This window comes from Molothrus ater, chromosome Z (genome assembly GCF_012460135.2).
Source record: "Molothrus ater isolate BHLD 08-10-18 breed brown headed cowbird chromosome Z, BPBGC_Mater_1.1, whole genome shotgun sequence".
In the NCBI taxonomy this organism is placed as follows: domain Eukaryota; kingdom Metazoa; phylum Chordata; class Aves; order Passeriformes; family Icteridae; genus Molothrus; species Molothrus ater.
This window is the reverse complement of record NC_050511.2, coordinates 968,583-990,999: the sequence shown is the minus strand read 5'-3', so window position 1 is coordinate 990,999 and position 22,417 is coordinate 968,583. Positions and strand designations below refer to the sequence as shown.

General features: G+C 53.1%; 1 protein-coding gene across 1 annotated transcript in view; it reads right to left on the bottom strand.

Moving 5' to 3' along the window:
* Positions 1–22,417, bottom strand: part of MYO5B (myosin VB) — a 146,372-nt gene extending 123,955 nt beyond the window's left edge. The window contains exon 1 of the mRNA XM_036403645.2: positions 22,320–22,417. Within this exon, the coding sequence (XP_036259538.1) occupies positions 22,320–22,346 (27 nt within the window). The 5' untranslated portion in view covers positions 22,347–22,417. The remainder of the gene's footprint in view (positions 1–22,319) is intronic.

The window sequence follows — 22,417 nt, the reverse complement described above, 5'->3', positions numbered from 1 at the left end:
TGCCTCATGGGCTGTGACACCACGACTTTCTCCAGGCAGCGCAGCAACTTCTGGTTTCACTTTGCTTCTCTACCCTTTGAAAAGTAGTGAAACCAAAGCAAGGCTGCAGGCACAGGGGATGTGCGCTGTCACCTGCACCACCCTAACACACACCTGAGAGCAGCCCCAGGTGTGCAGGGGAGGGCTGGGCCGGGTTGGTGGGAGCTGGCAGCACCCAGGTCTCTGCAGCCCTCTCAAGCCAGGAGCAGGCTGAGCACAGCAGCCCTTTGCCCCAGGAAGCTCCAAAGCAGCGCTGCCAGGGCTGGGAGCAGCCTGGTGAGACACAGCTCTCCCCTCTGAGGGGCTAAGCCTGGAGCTACAGCACGTGCCCCACGGCAGAATTAACCTAACCCTGCAAAACCCTTCAAAACTTAATGTTCACCAGCGTTAGAGCAGCTCCAAGAGGTGCCAGCACCCAGAGAGCTGCTGCGAGTCCCCTCCCCAGCTCCTGGGGTCCATCCAGCAGGGCAGCACTGCCCCACACAAGCACCGAGTTTCTCTTCTGTCAGGCCTGGCTCAGCCCTGAAAACTCTTCCTATTTGCTCACCATCACTGTCCACCCCCTGCCAGAAAGAGGGATGCTCTGCAAAGCCCCCAAAATCTCCGCAGAGTCCCTGGGAAGTGCGAAAATCTGTTGATAAAGCCCACACAGGTAACTTGACTTCACTTGCAGATCTCCCTGGAGGAGCTGTGGGCATCAGCATCCTGGAGCAGGGAGCTCAGCACCCCTTCCCCAGGCTCCAGCACCCACGGGTGCCCATGGCACACCCAGCACCACCCAGCCAAATCAGCTCCTTGGGGGCTCCTCACCTCTCCTTGCAAGTGATTGATTAAAAACTCCCACATTGCACAGGACCGTGAAAATATCCTTGATGCAGGGTGAGCCTTTCACACACAGCTCAGACATGCAGACAACTTTTTAAATTAAAATAACGGTTATTGGGGTTTTACAGACTCAGGTTTTGCCTTTTTTTAACTAAAAACTCCATGCAGGGCCAAGTGTCCCTGTAGCATGACTTTCACCAAACAGCCTGTCATACTGCAAGAGTGAAATCCTTCCAGGCTACTTTCTGCAAATCCCTCTTGATTGGCATTAATTACCCCTCTCTCCTGTAATTCTCAATTAATCAAAACCTTTAGCAGTGATGTTTATGAGTGATGTGACATAACCTTGCCTTCACTGTCCCCTTTTCCATCCGAAATCCATGTGAGTTCACCACTCCTTGGTGAACATAAGCTGGATCCAAAATGCGCTCAATATACACCATTTACAGCTGATTGGTAATGAATAGCTTAAAAACAGCCTTTGGGTTTAATTAAATAGTCAAAAATGGCCTTTTTCCCTTGGGTTTTCAGAGTCTTCTGTCTGTAACACAGGCCTGTGATGCTTTATGGAAATTCTCAAGCACATTCACTTCCCAGGGCAGTGACCACCCCACATTAGATGATTTTAGATGAAAATGCCAGGTCCTGGCAGGAGCCTGGCTCTGGGGTGCAGGGATGCAGCCAGGGGACAGCAGGGCCTTCAGCTGGAAATGTTTAAAGCAGTGGCTGCTCCTTGGCTGTAACTGCGGTGGCACCGGTGGCATCCAGGGTGTCACCAGCATCTCCCAAAATCCAGGGCACCACAGCACATCCCCCACCCCTCCAGAGCTCAGCAACCCTCCCCCCTGGGCACCACTGTACCCAAACAGCACCAAAACCACTGTTAATTGCAGTGCAACCTCTCCACCAGACTGGACTGTTAACCTTATTCAAAAGAAGTAATTGGATTAATCAACCTGCACAGTAACCCTTCACATCTCCAGAACTCGGGCATTAAAACCCCTCTTGGAACATCACTCAGGCATAGTTAATTCAAAGGGGTTTGACTTAAAGTTACAGGACATTTTTCAGCATTTTCCAGTGAGAGGGTTATGCTGGAAAGACCCCTGGGGCCACCTCTGCATCCTTTTCACTGCTGAGCAACTGAAGGAAAACAAATTGATCACCAGGGGTTTGCATGAGCAACGTTTTACCAGAGGTAATTTAAAAATTCCAGCAACAAGGTCTGCTAGAAAAGAGATATTAGACACCTGGGGAACAGCCTCAGTGATCAAGACACAAAGCTGGAATAAATATTTTCAATTAAAGTAACTGAAGCAGTGAGCACACACTCAGACACTCCAAGCTGCTGAGGAATGGGAGGGCAGAGAAAAGGAGGGAACCACGGCTCCTGCATTTCCATACAATGGCAGAATGGTCTGGGCAGGAAGGGACCCAGTGCCACTCCTGCCATGTGCAGGGACACCTTCCACTGTCCCAGGCTGCTCCAAGCCCCATCCAGCCCAGCCTGGGACACTGCCAGGGATCCAGGGGCAGCCACAGCTGCTCTGGGCACCCTGGGCCAGGGCCTGCCCACCCTCCCAGGGAAGAACTTCTTCCTAAATTTCTTTCTTACTGCAATTTCCAGGTATTTGGGGATGTGGTTTGTGCTGGCTCTGGTGCTCCCAAGCAGTCTTTACACCAGATCTCAGAGGAGCACTTGTGTCAGGAGTTACTCCATGCTCATGCACAGATTCTGTCTCTTCTCTCCTGTGAAATGTATCAGCAAGATTTTGCAATTGCTGAGCTAACACCGGTTTTCTTTTTAATATATGAAATGCAAGGCACAGCGTGGCTGGACAGTCAGCTGTTTTCCTTCCCATTCCCTCACAGTGTCCAGCTGAAATTCTGATATTTTGGCTCTCCAGATCTTCCCGCACTCATATCCTGCAGCTTCTTCTTTACACCACACAGCAACTCCGTGGAAAAGCATCCCTTAAATCCCACATCCAAATCTCCTCCAACAAGGGTAGGGGAGACAAAAGCTAAAATGAGGAAGGATGCAGGAAAGAAAATCTCCATCAACCCCTGAATTTTGAATCTCAGAAGGTGATTTGGGAGGCGGTGCCATTGGCAAAGCAGCGTTGTGTTCTGCAGGAAGGGCTCAGGGAAGGGAAACAACATGCAGAAGCCTGCCCAAGTGGGAAAATGGTGGCAAGAAGGGCACCTGAACCCACTTAAAGAAAACCAACAACAACAACAACCAAAGACAAAAGGGGAAAAAACCCAAACAAAAAAAAAAAAATCAAGCCAACAAAACAAAACAAAAAATCACCACCCCAAAATGTATCTTTTCTAGCCTTCACTTCCTGGTTTGAATTTTGATTTTTTCCCCTGGTCTGGCAGTGTCCCCAGAGGAGTTAGGCAAATCCAAGGTTATCTCTTCCCTCTGGAAGGGTGGCTGCCCCAGCTGCACACAAACACACATTCCCAGGAAGATCAAACACAGCTCTCAAGAAACACTGGAGTGTCCACAGAACAAAGCACCCAAACAGAAGGAGAAAATAAAAACAGATTACAAAAAAACCCAAAGAATCTATCTCAGCCATGGGGTGCTGCTCCTGCCTTCCCCATTCCCACAACAAAGCCACCCTTGGGTGGGCACGCAGGATGTCCCTGTCCCAACAGGAGACGTGTGTGCTCACAGGAACACCCCTCCCTGTGCCACTGGAGCATCTCTGTATTCCCCAACAGGCACAGGCTCCAGAGGGGGCTGCCATCAAGGGAAGCCTCAGCTCTGGCTCTCCCCACATCACAGGGACACCCCAGCTGTCAGATTTCTGTTCCCACTAACATTCCCTGGCTCGGGCCCAAGGAGCTTTGCCCCAACTCCAGGGAATGCAGCTCCTGCCCAAGGGATGCCTTTCCCTGGGGGAAGGACAGGAGTCACAGTCACACAGCAGCTGATGCCACTTGCCTTGAAACCAGGGAGTCCCATCAGCTCAGCTTCAGGACTTACCCCGTTTCAAGGCTTAGTTACCCCTACTCTTACCACCCAAGGTGAGGGAAACATTTGTTATTAACTAGAAAAGCAGCAAAACAAATAAGAATACATCTTGAAGTTATAACAGTTTCAGAGTGCACGAAGACATGTCATGAGCTCACTCAAATTAGGGCTAAAGAGTAACTCAAATCCACCTCTACCTTACACTGCTCTGCCACTTTTCTCTCTCCTCTAAAGGATGACCTCATGCTTTGCTAGGTAGATGAATAAAATGAAGAAGAAAAAACTAAATTGAATAAACTTTACATTATTCAAGTTTATTTAGTTGTAAAAGCGAAGCTTTTGCCAACCATGCTGAGTTCCCAGTTCAGAATGTACAAGACCAAAGGTTTCTGCTCTTTCTGACAAAAGAGCCAGTACCAACAGCTGAGTTCCTTCGAGCTGCAGGGGTCAGTGGTTGGGCAGGGACAGCTGAACTCACGTGGCTTCAGTCACTGCCAGCGTGCCATCATGGTGACCCACAGCACCACCACAGCATGGGCCTGTCCCACAGCACCTCCAAACCACAGAGCCCCAGAATTATTTGGGCTGGAAAAGCCCTCAGACCATCAAATCCCAGCCCTGCCCAGGCCACCACTGACCCATGTCCCCAAGTGCCACATCCACACAGCTTCTAAATCCCTGCAGGGATGGGGACTCCATCAGTGCCCTGAGCAGCTGGGCTAGGGCTGGGCAGCCCCTTCCACAAAGGAATTTTCCCCAATACCCAGATGCATCAGAAGAGGCCATGCACACTCATGGATGCACCAGGGATTTGGGAGCCTGTCCAAAGGGGATGTGGTCTACAAACAGCAGAGAGATGTGGAGCAGCTCATGTCCCCTCACAGCTGCTCCACCTTCCATCCCTCACTGGGGTGAAACTGGAGGCTGCTGCAAATTTTCCAACAAGTTCTCTCAGATGCTTTACTAAGAAAAAAAAAAAAATCCTGGTTTGGATCATGGCATGGTGCTGTCACCATGCAGAGGTGCCATCCAGACTCTCTTCACCCCAGATACCAAACCAGTCTTTGCCACTGCTTCAGTTTCTCTCCTCCCCGTGGCACCTCTCACCTCCTGCTCCCTGGTAAGGCAGCAAGGCTGGCCTTTGAGCCCTTATCAGGGCTTTATTAAAGGCACTGCCAGAGCGCAGCCTCCCAATTCCCAGCTACAGTGTAGATAAGACCCACTTTGTATAAACAAAAATACTCTAGTAAGAGCAGAGACTCAAGTGTGAGAGGGGCAGGACCTAACAGAGCCTCAGCAAGATGGATTCAGCCACAGAAAGGCAAATATTTGCTTTCCCCTCCTCTCCCCATCCTCTCGGTGTTGTATTTGCAAATCAGGGTCACTTCCAGCAAGAGGATGTCCCCTGCATCAGGTTGGAAAAGCAGAGCAGAGCCACACAGCAAGCAGCCCCTCAGAGCAGGCCCAGCTCAGCCCAGGCCTCACATCCCGCTGAATTTTCCCTGGTGCTTCCAGTCATTGATTTCAGTCACTGCACAGGGACTGGGGACAAGGCCTGCAGGGACAGCACCCAGGCAATGGCTCCCACTGCCAGAGGGCAGGCACAGATTTTGGGCTCTTGGCAATTAGGAATTGCTGGCTGGGAGGGTGGGCAGGCCCTGGCCCAGGGTGCCCAGAGCAGCTGTGGCTGCCCCTGGATCCCTGGCAGTGTCCCAGGCCAGGCTGGATGGGGCTTGGAGCAGCCTGGGACAGTGGAAGGTGTCCCTGCCCATGGCAGGGGGTGGCACTGGATGAACTGTAAGGTCTTTCCCACCCAAACCCTTCAGTGATTCTGGGATTTCCCCACAGAGGGTCTGCAGAAGCCCCAAATTTCCATGCTCCTTCAGCTGCTGGCGTTTCCAGCGGTAGGATTGTGGATCTGAGCTCCAGGCTGATGCATTTCAGAGCAGCCACCTCGTTCAGGACATGACACGTCCCAGCAGGTCCTTGCCAGGTCTGCAAGGACAGCCCTGATGGCCACAGCAGTGCAGGATCTGGGGACAGCCTGGCTGCCACCAGCACATCCACAAAGCCAGCTCCTGGCAGCCAGCACTGATGTCCCAGGGAGGAATCCCAAGGGACTGCTTTCCACAAAAGCTCTTTTCACAGGAAAGCAGTTTAACCTGCTCAAAAGCCATTTTAGCCCATTCAGAGGGGAGGTTTCCCCTCTGTCCCTCTACCAGCAAAGCACTGACAAAGACCTGGGCTTTGTTTCAAAGGAAGCCAGCAAACCTCAGCAACCCCACAGCCTGTTTCCAGACAGGAACACTGTCTGGGAAAGCTGGGATTTCCCTGCTCCTCCAACACTTCCTTCAGGATTTGCATGTGCAGGAGAAAGCCCACATCTCGTTTTGCACTGACACAGGGAAAAATGAGCCACAAATCTCCCCTCATCACAAGACAGAAGAGGGTATTGGCTGCTCTGGTAGTGAGACAGACTGCCACAGTTAATATCATTATCACTCCTAACCTGTGTTTTATTGCTGCAGCAAATTTATCCCCAGTGTCTTGCACTCAGTCTGCAGAAATAAAATGCAAGAGACTTCCCTAAAAACTGCTTAAATCCCCCAAAGTGGAGGGGTTTTGTGAGCCTGTGGAAGGGATGTTGGACATAAGCAGAGAGTTCAGCAGCTGCTGACCCACACAGGTGTGAAAAATCCATATTTTATGATTGGCTTTACGCAAATATTAAAATGAATATTATATGTGTTATGTTAGAAAGTTATGCTGTAATAATTTTTTTTAAGTAGTGCGTTAAATATAGTTTTAGGTTATAACATAATGTTAAAATAGAAACTATGTATGCGGGATATTTTTTTAAAGAAAGGAATGAGGTACTCACACCAGATAGCAGCCACAGGACACCTGAGTCTTTCAGAGAAAGAGAATTTATTGCTCCATTATCAGAAGAAACGAACTTCTTCCTGCCTTGCTGAGCCCTGAAGATGCCATTAGGATTCAGAGGAAGAAGTTGACACTGACCAGACAGAATCCTGTGTTTGAATGGAATTTATGCAGCATGTATGAGATGTATAAATATGCAACAGGGTGTTGCTTTTAATGGTTAATCCTCTGTTAAGGTGGGTCCTGTTTTGGGCTTATTTTACCCAGAAGGAGGTACCTGGACCATCAGTAACTTTTTGTTTTTATTGTCTCGTATTGTCCTAAATCCTAATTGTCCAAATTTTTATTACTCTAATTATATTACTATCTTTACAACCATTTCATTACTATTAAACTGTCTAAATTTTAAACACAGGTGACTGGTGTTTTTCACGCAGGCAGCTCGGGGGGCTGACAGCATCCTCACAGACCTGAAGGCCTCAGCTGGGAGGGAGAGCGAGGGACAGAGCTGCAGGACACCACCCCAGCACCAGCAGCGTTTGGCTGCTGGAAGGACACACAGCCCCTGCAGAGACCCTTCAGGATCTCAGGTGTCACTCCAGCCCCACAGACGCTCACAGTGGTTTAGTGGCCAAGGGCCACTGCTGCATTTTCACACCCACACTCAGCTCAGCCCGGGTTTGTGGCACCAAGGACACAGCGCCCACCCCCTCACTGCTGCTTTATTGCCAGAGCACAGCACCCACACAGTGGCTTCAGCTTTCCCCGAGCGCTGCCTCAAACAAAGGGTGGGAAAAGCTGTGTCCTTAACTGTTTTTAACTGGCCTGTTTCCATCCAACAACTTAAACATCCTTAATGCATCCCAGCCATCCAACACAGGCCCTGGGCATGGGCACTGCAGCTCCCAAGAGATTCCTCTGAGCATCAATCACTGACAAGTGTGTTAACAGAGCAGCCAGCTTTCAAATCAGACATTAATTATGTACAAAGCCTGTAAGAGACGAGGGTCAGTGCTGTTTATGGGGTTAAAGCAGGTAAGGCAGATGCAGCCAGGGCCTCTTCCATCTGCTGGGGTGTTTCAAAAGCTCTTCAGCTTTCAAAATATGAGCTCTGGTTCAGCTCTGAACTGATTTGCTCTGCCCTGACTTGAAAAATTACATTTGTTTTGTCTGAACAGGAGGAGAGAAGCCAAGTCCTTCCAAATCGGCCTCTTCCCTTCCCAGACAAATTACTGTATTGAAGTTCAGCCGCTCGCCAGGACAGGTTTGTCCAGATCCCAGGTACATTTCAGCTGTTCCCAGCTTTCCAGCTGCTTCCCAGGTGGGTGAGAGGGATCAGGGAGGCAACCCTCCTGCCCAGCCTGAGCCTGGCCATGGCTCCAGGGCCCCCCAAACCTCACAGGAGCGCTGGGCATCCAGCACCCACTGCTAATGCTGCAGAAATTCCCCCTGAGTCACTCATGGGACACAGGGGCAGCTCGGAGGCCAGAGCCCCCAGTGACCAACTCAGGCACCCAGAGGTGTGCGCAGAGGAAATTAATTTATCTACACAAGCGTCAGGGCAACGTCGCTTCCAGCCATCTCTGTAGCTGCACCCAAAAGCAGCATTTATCAACAGGGATGCATCTGAAACATGTCAGTCTACGGCTCTGAAGCTTGGAGGCAGAAGAAACAAGATTTTAACCCGAGGAAGGTGCTAACTTGCTCGGTGAAGACACTTGAAGTTTATTTCTAAGCTTCAAGTCACATCACAATGCGGCTCTTCAAAGAAGAGCTTTTGGGGAGCAGCTCAGAAAACAAGAGTGGATTGTGTCCTGTGGAAGGAGAGCAGTGGAATCCTGGCTGCAGGCAAAAGCAGAGCATTAAAAAACACCTACACCCGAATGATCACACAAAAGTGAAAACAACAACAACAAAGGCTGAAGACTTGGACCCCGTTCCAGAAAACAGCAGCAGCTCCAGCACATCCCTAGGGTGGACTTTTTGCCCCAAAATGCTGCCCATGCAGCACAGCTCCCCTTCCCCTTTTCAGGTGGGCTCTGACATTGCTCCATCACGTTGGACATTCACTCCAGGATCTTGCAATATCGTGTGTCTGCATCTCAGCAGCACCTTGCACACTGCTACAATGTGAATTTAGCTGCAATATGGAACTGAGACCAAAGTGTTGTTGCCATACTCCAGGAGGATTACAGAACTATTTTTAATAAGGGGTTTAATAAGCTCTAAGCAGAGTAAGTTGCTTTTGCTCTGCTCACATGGCTGCAAAGATAAAACCTTGCACAAAGCAACAGCCACAAGCTGCTTGACAGAACTTGCAGTGCTAAAAATTATGGAGTTACCTCTTAAAAGAATGTTCTCCTTTGTTGCCTTTGAAGTAAAAGTTTATACACTACAAACTTAGGTTTGGCTATCTCGCAGTTTTACAACATCACAGAGCTGCACCTCTGCAGTTTCTGTTTGGTTTTGGCCAGACACTCATAGGATCAGGAATGAGCAACACTGAAGGTTTGGAACACAAGAAGAACACTTAAATCTCGCTTGGTGAACTAATATTCTTTATGTATTTAAGATGCACATCATCAGGTGGGCACCCTCCTGAGCTGGCACGGCCAAAATCAATTCCCACACCCACTGCTGGTCACCCACAGCTGGACCAGAGCCACACCACACTGGACCACAGCTCCCCACACCCTCAGCCATATCCCGAAGGTGACAGGTACCCACAGCACAGGGACAGTCACTCCAGATAACACACATCTGTTCAAAACCAGTTAGTATCAGTACCATATTTTCCTCAGGGAAAAAAAAATGTAAACAGAAAAAGAAAGCAAGCCCATCCTGAACCTAGGAAAGGGTCAGCACAACAAAATTCAAAATTAAAAGTAACTATTAGTTTTTTCTAGTCTATGAGTGTTTCTCCCTCCCCCACCACTTAGCACAACCTCTATTGTCTGAAAAGCGTTTAACTGGAAGTGGGTCATGTCTCCTGGCATTACTAAATCTTCCCAAATTTCCCCCGATTAGTCAAATGCAATATCCTCTCTGACATCTGAATGATTGAGGTAGTGTGTAATGCCATTTTTCCCCTGAATGAGCCACATCAAAGAGGGTTATAAGCCTAGAGATGGCACGCCAGATAAAAGAGTCGCCAACAGATTGTGCCCAAAATGTTACTGAGGGAAATTAAATCGTTTTGTTGGAAGGTTTCTCCTTTGGAAACACTCAGCCATTAGGATTGAAAGTGGAGAGACAAGAAACTGCCTTCAGAGCTGCTAGGAGGATGAACCCTCACTAGCTGTGAGCTGAGTGGCCCCATAATTAAAACACTTGTGCACATGGAAGATTTTCTATCAGCCGCAACATCCAGCCGGCTCTTCACACAGAGACACCAAAACCCATCCTGCTGGGAGTTAAAAACAGCCTAAATTTGGGCAATACCTCTCAAATGACTGAAAATTACAGCAGGATCCTATCAGACTAGAAAAAAATAGGAAAAAAAATGCAAAAAAGCAGTAAACCTGCTACCCCAGAAAAAGAAAATACAATTTAATAACTGGGATGTAACAGCAAGCAATCGCTCAGGCATGAGTTGTATCCAAAGGGTTCAAAAATGCCACCCTTTGAAGGAGAAGGATGCCAGGAGCCTGGAAGGATCCAAGGGCTGCTCCAGTGCTGATGTGGGGCTGAGCTCTCTCCTCACAGGAAAAGAGCTGGAGCTTTAAATACATGTCAGGTTGGTGATTAGGTGAGATCCGGGCAAAGTTTAGTCAATAACAGCAGGGTTTGTGTTCTGCTGATTTACCTCACGTGACCCCCCTCCCAGTGCTGAAACTTTGCACCAGAGCAAAGGCTGGCAGGAGACAGCACATTTTTCAGTCAAAAAAAAAAAAAAAGAGTAATAAATTAAAATAATATTTAAAAAAGAAGGAGAGGAAAAGAGCCTACAGACCTTTTGGCATTGACAAATAGAATGTTCTGTTTCTGAGAACTGGCTTTTTATCCAAAGATAAAAAGTGTGTGGTGCAGAAATCCATATTTAAAAAAAAAGAAAAAAAGAGGGACCCTAGGGAGATTCCATTTGGGTGAGAACACTGTTTCAAGTGCCTGCTGGTGGACTTTGGGATGCAAACCTGTGTTTTGGGTCGAGCAGTGCCTGGGGAGGAAAAGCCTGCTTGCAGTTTTTGGGGACTGCCAAGTGGCTCAGCCTGGAGCAGCCTCAGCCATGCCCACCTCTTCCAGCACAGAGTGCCGAAAGGGAAATGCAGACAGGTTTTGTTCCTAGGGATGGTTCGTCAGGCCCACCCTGGTGGTCAATGAGCAGGTGTTTCAGGTTGCCCCGAGGTGGCCAGCACTTAGGGGACAGTCCCCAGGACTCCCCAAAACGCGGGGTGTGAGCACAGCCACCCCTCACTGCAACAGCAGCGGGGAGGGCAAAGTGCAGAGAGATGAAGATTAGCTCTGACAGCCTCGACTCTGCGTTTATTTTGGCATGGCAAGAGCACACGAGGCTTCAAAGCAGCTCTGACGAGCAGGGGCCGGGCAGCAGCAGCTGCCCCGGGGCTGAATTCCAGCGCCGTCCCTGCCACCGGCTGCACCCAAAGCATCAGCCCTTTAACCCTCACGCCAGGGCTCTGCAGAACTGAGACCTGCACGCTCAAGACACCTCGATTTTCCTCCTGCCCTCTTGCTTGTTTTTAAATGAAGTGTTTTATTTAGCAGCTCTGCCTCCATCACCTGCGACAGGGCAGACAAAGCAGCAGCGCTGCTGCATGGGGAGGAAGAGCTCGTCTCCTTGCTGGGGCAGGATCCAACCAAAAACAAAGCAGAAGGAAAGGGAAAACAAGCAGAAGGGAGGGGGAGCAACAGATTTCAAACCTGGTGCTCCCAGGGTTTACAGGAGCAAGATAGGAGCTGCTTATCTCTGGCCAGGGCGGTGCAGTATGTGCAGCAGAAGAGCCGAGGGCAGGTCTGTCACCCTGGCACCTCTGCTCCTCAAAAGGCACAGGGAGAAAAGCCCAGCTCAGAGGGGCAGGGGAGGCCCTGCAGACACCCCCGAGGGCAGTTCTGCACCAGCCCACAGGTGAGATGTTCACAGCTCACGCAGACCTGCCTTCCCTGAGAGCTTTCCCGTGGTGATGATACAGGTCTTGCTTCAGCCAGAACGTGCCTTGTTGGTGCCATTACTCACAAGAGGATAGTGCAGGTGTTCACAGTCCAACCCAGCAGAGAATTGCTTTCCTGTCTCACCTGGCATTGGAAGAAATCAAAGGGATAGCACAAGACATGAGACACTGCCCAAGCTCTGGATAGGCAGCTCTTTATCTCCAATTTCTTTCATTATTTTATTTCTTACCACTAAACATGACGGTGAAAGAGGAATCAGATAAGCAACAAGCAGGCACCCCACAGCTGTGGGAAGAGCTGGCAAGAGCCACATCAGTATTCCCACCTCCACCTTCTGCTCTGGAGCAGAACCTTCTCCTCCAACCTGTCTCCAGAAAAGGACATGTGTTCCTAGAGATGTGGGACCAACCCAAGGCCTCAGCAGTCCAGTGCTGCCAGGTGAAAGCCACGTCCAGCTCTCCATGCCCACCGCACCAGGGGGCTGAGTGTCCCTGAACGAGCCCCAGGCCATGCCCAGGGCAAAGAACAGCAATACCCACAGCACCCACCTTCCCAGAGCACACAGTAATTAAGCAGCATCAATCCACCAGGAGTTACTCAGCTTAATTAGATTGGAAATTACACCTTCTATCACCTCAGCACCTTGGCATCCACTGGCTGCCTTGAGACATGCTTACACCAGCTGTGCTCACCTGGGGTGTAGCACCCAGGACCAGCTCCTCAGCAGGCACAGGGATCAGGTATTCTTTATTCCTATTTTGTTTCAAAGCCCTTTTCAATGCTCACTTGCTAATACACATGTCAGCAGCCTCAGGTGCTTGCCCACACCCAGCCTGCTTTGGCAGCTGCAGGTCTGCCTGTGCCACCTGAAACCATCCCTGTGGGGCTTCCAGAACAATCCGGACATGCCCGTGATGCTCTAAAAGCCATCTTTAAACACATCAAGGGTCTTTTTTTCCCTTTGAAGAGCGGTGGCTGGCTGGGCCACATCCCTGAGGTGTAACCTGCTATTGTGATAGGCAGTGATTCACCCAGGAGACATCCTGCTCCCAGCATGGTTAGCACATCCAGCCAGCTCCTCACAGGCACTGGCACTTCCAGGAGGGAGCCTGGGCAGTGACTCACAGGAAGGGGGAAGGTTTGCATTGCCCGGGTGTAAGGGCTCCACCAAGGCCTGGGGCCACCAAGGGAAACTCATCCCTTCATGGGCTGCCCCTGCTCCTTCAGGGTGGGAGCTGGTTGTGGTCTGGAAGGGTTGGTCAGCCCCAGGTGTGGAAAGGATGTTCTCAAAGAACAGCTGAGCTGGAAGCATGTGGTGATGGAGGCTTGTGGGTGAGAGCCAAGAGAGACATCCGAAAGTCAGAATGGATGTGGGTTTCCCAGAGGTGTAGGCTGCCCAGAGTGGCTGCCCCTGGATCCCTGGCAGTGTCCCAGGCCAGGCTGGACAGGGCTTGGAGCAGCCTGGGATAGGGGAAGGTGTCCCTGCCCATGGCAGGGGCTGGATCTGGATGACCCCTCAAGTCCCTTCCTACCCAAACCATTCTGGGATTCCATGACACAGCACACATCTCCCACTGAGGATCCATGGAAGCACCAAGCACCTGGAGCAGCCAGAGGAGGCAAAGCCACCCCAGTGGTGCCACCACAGTGCCTGTGTGGGAACGTGGAGAGAGGGAGCTGAGGGCTCTACACTAAGGAGGACGTGAACAGGGACACAGCAGCCTGCCCTGCACCCTACAGAGCCAGGGAGGGTCACACAGCACTGCTGCTGCTCTGCTGGGACTTCCTGGGGACAAACACAGGGCACTAAAAGCCAGTGCCACAGAAAACTGCTCAGGGAGGGGAAAATTAACAATGAAATCTAAAACAAGCAGACTCAGCTGGGGTTTGGTTAAAAATGGCAAAGGATGGTGGCAGAGCAGGCCAGGAGCACAGGGTGCTGGAGGAGCTGCAACACCATCCCACCCTCCTGCACCGTGCCAGGGCTGGCAGTCACCACCTGCAGGTAATCACTGTTCACAGGGAGGGTTTACACACCTGTGCTGCTCACAGCTCTTGCAGCCCCACAGTCCCTACCTGGACGTGTTTAAGTCATTCCCGTGATTCCCAGGTTTCAGCCAGCTAGAGAAGGCTTTTCAGACGCAGACAAACCAAGGACAAAAGGAGAGCACAGCTGGAGAAGGAGTCACATTTCCAGGCTGAGGGCTCTTCCCTGTAGGGATGCTCTTCTCCCAGCCCTCTGGATACCACAGGAAAGGCAAAGGGCAGAAATGCCAAACCCTCAAAAGCTTCATTAGCGCAACCGGCGAGTTCACCATGACCCAGACAACACTCTAAAGAGGGCTCACCAAGGACAGCCCTGTGAAGCCCATCACCCACCAAGCCTGGTCCTTCCCAGCCCTGCCACCACCTCTGGACAGGGCTCTGCTCATCCTTGAAGGCTCAGGCTAAGCCAAAACCCAACCCAACCCCACAAGACATGCCTTAGAGCAGGCCAGAGGGGTACAATGACAACCGCTTTACTGCCAGCTCGAGACACAGAAAGCTCACAGGGGCCTTTTTTCAGTTTTGATAAGCAGCAAATTCTTCCCTAAAGTGTTGTGCAAACATTTCAGGTGTCTGCCACAGCTTGAGGCTCCGCTGCAATAACAGCAGTCATTTTCCTGACCTGGGCTGTAGCTCGCTCTGATGCTCCTTTAGCCACCACCAAACGTGTGCAGGAAGGGTCAAAGATCAGGCAGCAGCACCACACAAAACACCCAGCTCAGAGCCTCACCTGCCTTACCTGACATTTATTACACCCATGGCTAGCTCAGAAAGCCCAAAGTCCACCTTCATGCCCAAGTGGGGCGACTCCTGTGGATTCCCTGAAGGTACATCACAGTAAGGGAACATTACTCCTGCTTTGGACAGGGCTTCAAATTCATTGGTGTGTAAAATAAAAGTCCAACATAACTAGAGCTGCACTGCTTTACAGCACACTGAGAAGTTTAGGCATATATGTATAAAAACACAGCCACAAACATACACAGCCTTCTTTCTTGGTCACCATAAGAGATGCATGAGTTCACATTCAGGGTCATTGTTTTCTCTGCCTGGTAATTGGCAGCAAGAAAGAACAACTAAGCAAAAAATCCTCCTCTGTAAATACATTCCTCAACAGCAGCCAGGCTGCCTGTAACAAATAACCTCGGATAAACTCCTTCCTGAGGGCAGGAAAGGGCAGGAAGGACTCATCCCACCCAATCCCATAAGAACCAGCACAGCACCCACTGCTGCTCCCATCCCTCACCCTGGAGTGAGCCCAGCAAATCACTGCAACCTGGGCTTGCATGCACTGCGATTTCCACACCACAGTTTCACACCCTTGTAGCAGAATCAGGGCAGGAGTTCTCAGAAATAGTTTTTTAAAAGAGCAAGCTGATTAATCCCAGCCAGCAAGAGGGCATACAGCGGGATCTAGCTAATTAACCCTGCTGCAACCATTCCTGGGGCTGTGCCCCAGCACCTGCACTCAGCTCTGAGCTCCTTGGCTCAGTGGCTCTCGTCTGACCCAAGCACAGGCATTATTAAATGCACAACTGAGAAGAAAAATTGCACAAACAGAGATGGGAATGTGGTTATTTTTGCAGCACAAAGGCCCCGGAGCAGCGTGCCCTCTGGTGGGACGTGCACCCACACAGTGCCAGGAGAGCGTGGGGTGAACTCCAGCCCATGGAGGCAGGGAAATACCCCCCAGACCACAATCCCTCACCTCCCTGGGATGCAGGCAAGGCCCAGACCCAGTGGGCTGGAGGATATTCAGGCCAGGCTTGGCTCTGTCTGTCTGTCCCTGTGCCACCGCGGGGAAGCCGAGGGGCCCCGGGCGGCTGCGGCGCTGGCCGTGCCCTTGGCACAGTCCCAGCCTGCAGAGAGCTGGCTGGAGCAATCAGAGTTTACGTTTCAATGGTTTTCTCTCTGCCACTGCAGCTCATAATGAGGCAGCATCAGGAGGAGCCCGGGGATGCCAATGGACCCAGGTCCCTCAGTGAGACAGCCCCATCCTTAAATAAAAACCCCAGCGTGGCCTCCAAGCTGTCCCTGCCCTGCATGCCATGACCCACACGTGTTCTCATCATCTAAATAAAGAAAAAGAGACAAAAACCTTCAGCTGTAACCTGCTTGTCCCCACAGGAGCTGCAATGGCAGCAGCAGGAGCTCTGGAGCTCTGCAGCATCCCGTGGATGTCCTGAGCCTGAACCCCAAACACTCCCTGTCCCCAGCACTTATTGCCAGAAATTTGTTCTACACAATCCACAGAAAATCTTCTTTCCCCTTCCCTGCTGCTCCTCGGCCCCAAACCAGCCCACAGGCACACGCTGAGGATGAATCCTCCCTGAGCCTTGCAGGATAAATAATTTTCAGGAGGTTTTATGGCAGAAGGTCTGTGCCAATCCATTGACTCAATCAGTGTGTGATCACACTGGCAGCATTCACACACTTTTGAGAAGTTTCTCCCCAGGGTCAGAAACCACCAATTCATTCCAGCTATTTCATTTAATACAACTTCAAGTGAAAACCAGAGTCTTCTACACCCAACACTAGCCATTGGGATTTTTTTTAGCGCATCAAGTCTGTAAGAACATACTTGGCAAACAGCAGACACTTTGCACAACGAGAGGAAAAAAATAACATGAAAAATAAATACCATGGTTTCTTATTTACCCAGAGCTTGCAGACCTTCTGAAGAGCATATCTTGAGCTGCACGGCAGCCCAGGAGCAGAAACACACAGCTTATTCTCTAGCCTGGCAGAAGCACTACTTTGCATGAGGTTCAGAGGCTATACTTACAAGGACAATTACCATAATTTAAGAAGCACCTTTAAGACAGCAGAACATCAGAAGCCAAAGCAATTACAGCTGTTTTTGCCATACAGAGAGCATCACCTTACAACATAACAAAGGTCAGCCAAACAAACAACTCTAATTTCTGTTTTAGTGCTGCAAATCAACCCTGATGATGATGATGGCACCTTTCATGGGGTGTCCTGGTACATCCCTCCTGCCCAGGGCACAGAACAGGCTCAGTTATCCCACTCCAGGCTCACACTGGCACTGCACAGGCTCAGTGATCCCACACCAGGCTCACCCTGGCACTGCACAGGCTCAGTGATCCCACTCCAGGCTCACACTGGCACTGCACAGGCTGTGATCCCACTCCAGGCTCACACTGGCACTGCACAGGCTCAGTTATCCCACTCCAGGCTCACACTGGCACTGCACAGGCTCAGTTATCCCACTCCAGGCTCACACTGGCACTGCACAGGCTGTGATCCCACTCCAGGCTCACACCGGCACGGCACAGGCTGTGATCCCACTCCAGGCTCACACTGGCACTGCACAGGCTCAGTGATCCCACTCCAGGCTCACACTGGCACTGCACAGGCTCAGTGATCCCACTCCAGGCTCACACTGGCACTGCACAGGCTGTGATCCCACTCCAGGCTCACACTGGCACTGCACAGGCTGTGATCCCACTCCAGGCTCACACTGGCACTGCACAGGCTCAGTTATCCCACTCCAGGCTCACACTGGCACTGCACAGGCTGTGATCCCACTCCAGGCTCACACTGGCACTGCACAGGCTCAGTTATCCCACTCCAGGCTCACACTGGCACTGCACAGGCTCAGTTATCCCACTCCAGGCTCACACTGGCACTGCACAGGCTCAGTTATCCCACTCCAGGCTCACCCTGGCACTGCACAGGCTGTGATCCCACTCCAGGCTCACACTGGCACTGCACAGGCTGTGATCCCACTCCAGGCTCACACTGGCATGGCACAGTGTCAGTGATCCCATACCAGGCTCACACTGGCACTGCACAGGCTCAGTTATCCCACTCCAGGCTCACACTGGCACTGCACAGGCTCAGTTATCCCACTCCAGGCTCACACTGGCATGGCAGAGGCTCAGTTATCCCACTCCAGGCTCACACCGGCACGGCACAGGCTGTGATCCCACTCCAGGCTCACGCTGGCACTGCACAGGCTGTGATCCCACTCCAGGCTCACACTGGCACTGCACAGGCTCAGTGATCCCACTCCAGGCTCACACTGGCACTGCACAGGCTCATGAGCTGCCTCTGTCCCCTTCTGCAGATAAAGAGGATTTGACAAACTCCCCTGCCCAGCAGCAGTTTTCCTGGGCCTGGCTGTACCTGGGCACATCAGGGACGTGGCAGGAGCAGGGCCAGCACAAGCAGCCTTAGGAAGATGTTTCTTGGGCAGTGCACAGATTAGGTGAAGTTCTTCTAGCTCTCCATATGGAACAGGTTTTTGCAGGCTGGAATTCTCCATACCACCACCTGCCCTGTTCCTCTTGCACAGGCTGGTGCCAGGTGGCATCCTCTGCCACAGAACTCCTTTTCTGCTGCTCAGCTCCTGTTTGATTCTGCCACAAAATGAAATCCACAGCCAGATAATCCCAGAGTGCCCAGGTGAATTAGTGGGAGTGAGAAGAGAGAATGGTCTCTCCATAACTATTTACCAAAGTGGATTCCTACACGCGTGAAGGTTGAGGCAGCTTTGGAACTACTCTCATGCTCATAATTAGGCAGAGCTACTAATTACCCTGCTTGATGGGGGTATTAAACACAGTCAGCCCTGATCTTGCAGGGGCACAGGCATCGCATGGAGAGGGCCTCCAGCAGAAGCTCAGAGCTGCTGGTGTTCCCAGGATGGGTTCCTCTCCTGCCTAAGTGCCCCCCAGGCCAATCCAATGCACCAAATTCATCAGCATGGTGACAAATTTATGCACCAAGAAAACTACTACACATCCCCACAAGGTCCCAGAAAACCTTCTGCAAGAGCCACATGGAAGCTAAGGCCTCTCCACACAGCACACACCAGCTCCCACCGCAGGTCAGCAGGAAGGAGACCTGAGAATTCCCACCTGGACGCTCCAAAGTGCCTCCTCAGCAGCTTCTCTCATCCTGGCTCCAGCAGGAGGAGGAATGACTCAGAGGAAGGTGCAGCTGTGGCCGTGCCAGCACAACAGCACCTGTGGGATCAATAGCCTGTGGGATCAATAGGCTCTCAGCAAGAGAGCTGTACTGAGCCTGGATCACCTTCCTCCTCCTCCTCTGCTCCCCACAAACAGCCTCACCTGCCAGCAGAGGCCTGGGAGGCCTCATCCCTTCCCTGGGCATCACCTCTGTCCCTGGGCATCACCCCTGCCCCTGAGCTGTCCCCTCTGTCCCTGGGCCGTCCCCTCTGTCCCTGGGCATCCCCCCTTCCCCTGGGCATCACCCCTGTCCCTGGGCATCACCCCTGCCCCTGGGCTGTCCCCTCTGTCCCTGGGCTGTCCCCTCTGTCCCTGGGCATCACCCCTGCCCCTGGGCATCACCTCTGTCCCTGGGCATCACCCCTGCCCCTGGGCTGTCCCCTCTGTCCCTGGGCATCACCCCTGCCCCTGGGCATCACCCCTGCCCCTGGGCTGTCCCCTCTGTCCCTGGGCCGTCCCCTCTGTCCCTGGGCATCCCCCCTTCCCCTGGGCATCCCCCCTGTCCCTGGGCATCACCCCTGTCCCTGGGCATCCCCCCTTCCCCTGGGCATCCCCCCTGTCCCTGGGCATCACCCCTGTCCCTGGCCCTCATCCCTTCCCTGGGCATCACCCCTGCCCCTGGGCATCACCTCTGCCCCTGGGCATCACCCCTGCCCCTGGGCATCACCCCTGTCCCTGGGCCGTCCCCTCTGTCCCTGGGCATCACCTCTGCCCCTGGGCATCACCCCTGCCCCTGGGCTGTCCCCTCTGTCCCTGGGCCGTCCCCTCTGTCCCTGGGCATCCCCCCTTCCCCTGGGCATCACCCCTGTCCCTGGGCATCACCTCTGCCCCTGGGCATCACCCCTGTCCCTGGGCATCCCCCCTGTCCCTGGGCATCACCTCTGCCCCTGGGCATCACCCCTGCCCCTGGGCATCAGCCCTTCCCTGGGCTGTCACCCCTTCCCTGCGCTCACCCCTGCCCCTGGGCTGTCACCCCTGTCCCTGGGCATCACCCCTGCCCCTGGGCTGTCACCCCTGTCCCTGGGCTGTCACCCCTGCCCCTGGGTATCACCTCTGCCTCTGGGCTGTCACCCCTGTCCCTGGGCTGTCACCCCTGCCCCTGGACATCACCCCTGCCTCTGGGCTGTCACCCCTGCCCCTGGACATCACCCCTGCATGGAGCTGTCGTGCAGGTGAGCACCAGGACCGAGCCCAACACATCCCCTCCGCCTCGGGGACTCCACAGCCACCAGCACCACCAGGCTCAGCAGCTCCAGGCTGTTGGGTTTGTTGTGGGTTTTAAGCCTTTTTGATCTTTTTCTTGTACTCTGAAAGTCACAGGAAACATTTTTCCTGCTGCTTCAAAGGCCAGAGCGGGCACAGGGGCCCCATGCAGCAGACAGCCCAGCAGGACAGTCCTAAATTTCACTGTGACTCAGCTGCACAGACAGCCCTTGTGGGTTCCTGCCCCTGGCCCAACCACCTAAAAATCCAGCTGCATCCCTAGAATGTTCCTGCAGAACTGACAGGCGACAGCAGAAGGGCCAGTGCTGAAACGCCTGCTCTCACCAACAAACTTTGTTGCTGTTAAAAATAAACCTAAAGTTAAGAGCACACACAGGTTGCCACCAAATCCCCACCACTTCCTCATCAGAAAGTCCCTACACAGCAAAAAGATCCCGAGCAGCGCCCCAGGAGGCAGCTCACACCTGCTCCACAGACCAGCAGGACTATAAACCAGGGCGGCGCAAAAAGGACAATGCAGGTTAACTACTGCTCATCAAGTCAAAAAATCAATTAACCAGGCTGCTTTAATCAGCCCATCAACAGGGATAGCGCAGCACTGAGAGCCAGCCTCCCTCCTCCCAGGGATGCTCGCCGTCACATCCATGCACTCATCCTGAGAGGTGCTGTGGTCGGCCCGGCAGGGCTGTTCAGCCACAGCTCTACTCCTGCTCCTCTCCGGGTTTTCTAAGGGGGAAAGGTGTTCCAAACTCGGCTTTTGAAGTGCTCCCGAGAAGGATGGAGGTCATCCCGCTCACAGACAGCCCAGCTCAGTCCAGCAGGGCCTCTGCAATGCCCACAGGTTCAGAGGAGATCACTGGAGCCACCATTCGTCCTGCATCCCTTTGATGGCCACGGCCAAATGAAAGATTCGTGGCAACTCCCGACGTTACATAAAAAATCTGCTGGCAGAATGAGTTACAGGAGCAGAAATCTGCAGCAAAGTTAAGCCCGGGGGACACAAAGTGATTCTGGTGCCGAACTGGCACGAGCTGACCACTGCCACAGGGAGAATCCAAACCACTGAAATTCTCACTACGACAACAGATGATGCTGACACTGTCACACAGCAAAGCCTTTTCTGAAGCCAAGCGCCGCTCCCGGCTGAGCCCCTGCCCGGCGTTACCGATGTTTTTTGGCATTCCCGGACCGCGGCCCTCCCGAGCAGCCTCGGGAGATGCAGAGCGCAGGGAGAGGGCTCTCTCCCCATCGGAGAGCTCCGAGCCAGGCGGATCTCGCACTGCCTGCGAGAGCTCTTTCATCGGGACGGGTCAATCGGCACAGATCTCTCTGGACACAAACTCCCGCTGGGAAAAGGCGCGGAAAGCCCCGAACTGTGTGGGAGGCACCCACAGCCCGGGCTGGCCAAGGGCTGGGCTTACCCGAGTATCCCACAGACACAAAATAACAAAACTAAACAAAAAAAAAATATTAAAACCAGAGCGGAAACTGTTTATCTAGTCCAGACCTCAGGCTCTGCTTTTAAAAGAGCACCTGAGCCTCCAATTACCACCACGATCGCTTTTTAAGAGCAAGGGCTCCGTGTGGGCAGCGTGGGGCCCGTCGGGGCGCGGTGCCCAGCCGTGCCACCAGCCGTGCCACCAGCCGTGCCACCTTCCCTGGCTGCCATGAGGAAGCGGGCGCGTCCCATCGCGCCCCTGCCAAGGGATCTCATCCAGGACTTGTGGAACAAAAAGGGCTCTGGAAACCGGACACCGCGGAAGCGTTTCGGTGAGTTAGGGCACTTGCTCTGCGGTTCTGTGATTCCGCACCTTCCTGCCCCTCCAGCCCGGGCTTTAGGAATACAGCAGGGCAGGATTGTTCCGGGGGCTCTGGGCAGGCTGAGAGTGTTTTGGCCGCGCAGGTGACGGAGCGCAGGGAGGGCGAGGCCGCCGCCGCGACCCGCGGGCGAAGTCCACCCTGCAGCGCGGAGAACCCGGCTGGGGCCCGGGAGGGGTTCGGGAGGGGTTCGGGAGGGTTCGGGAGGGGTTCGGGGCCGGGGGCACGGCGGGGATGCCCGCTCCGCATCCCGCGCACCTGCGGCCGCCGCGGGAAAGTTGCGGGGCCCCTCCCGGACCGGGAATCGGCCCCCCCCGAGGGCATGCGGAGCACGGAGAGGCACCCGCAGAGCCCCCCGCGCCCTCCCCGCTCACCTTGGTGTAGAGCTGCGCGGCGGACATGGCCGGGGCGGGCGGCGCTAGGCGCGGGGCATGGGGGCGGCGGGCGGCCGGACCGACCGCCGCACGGACAC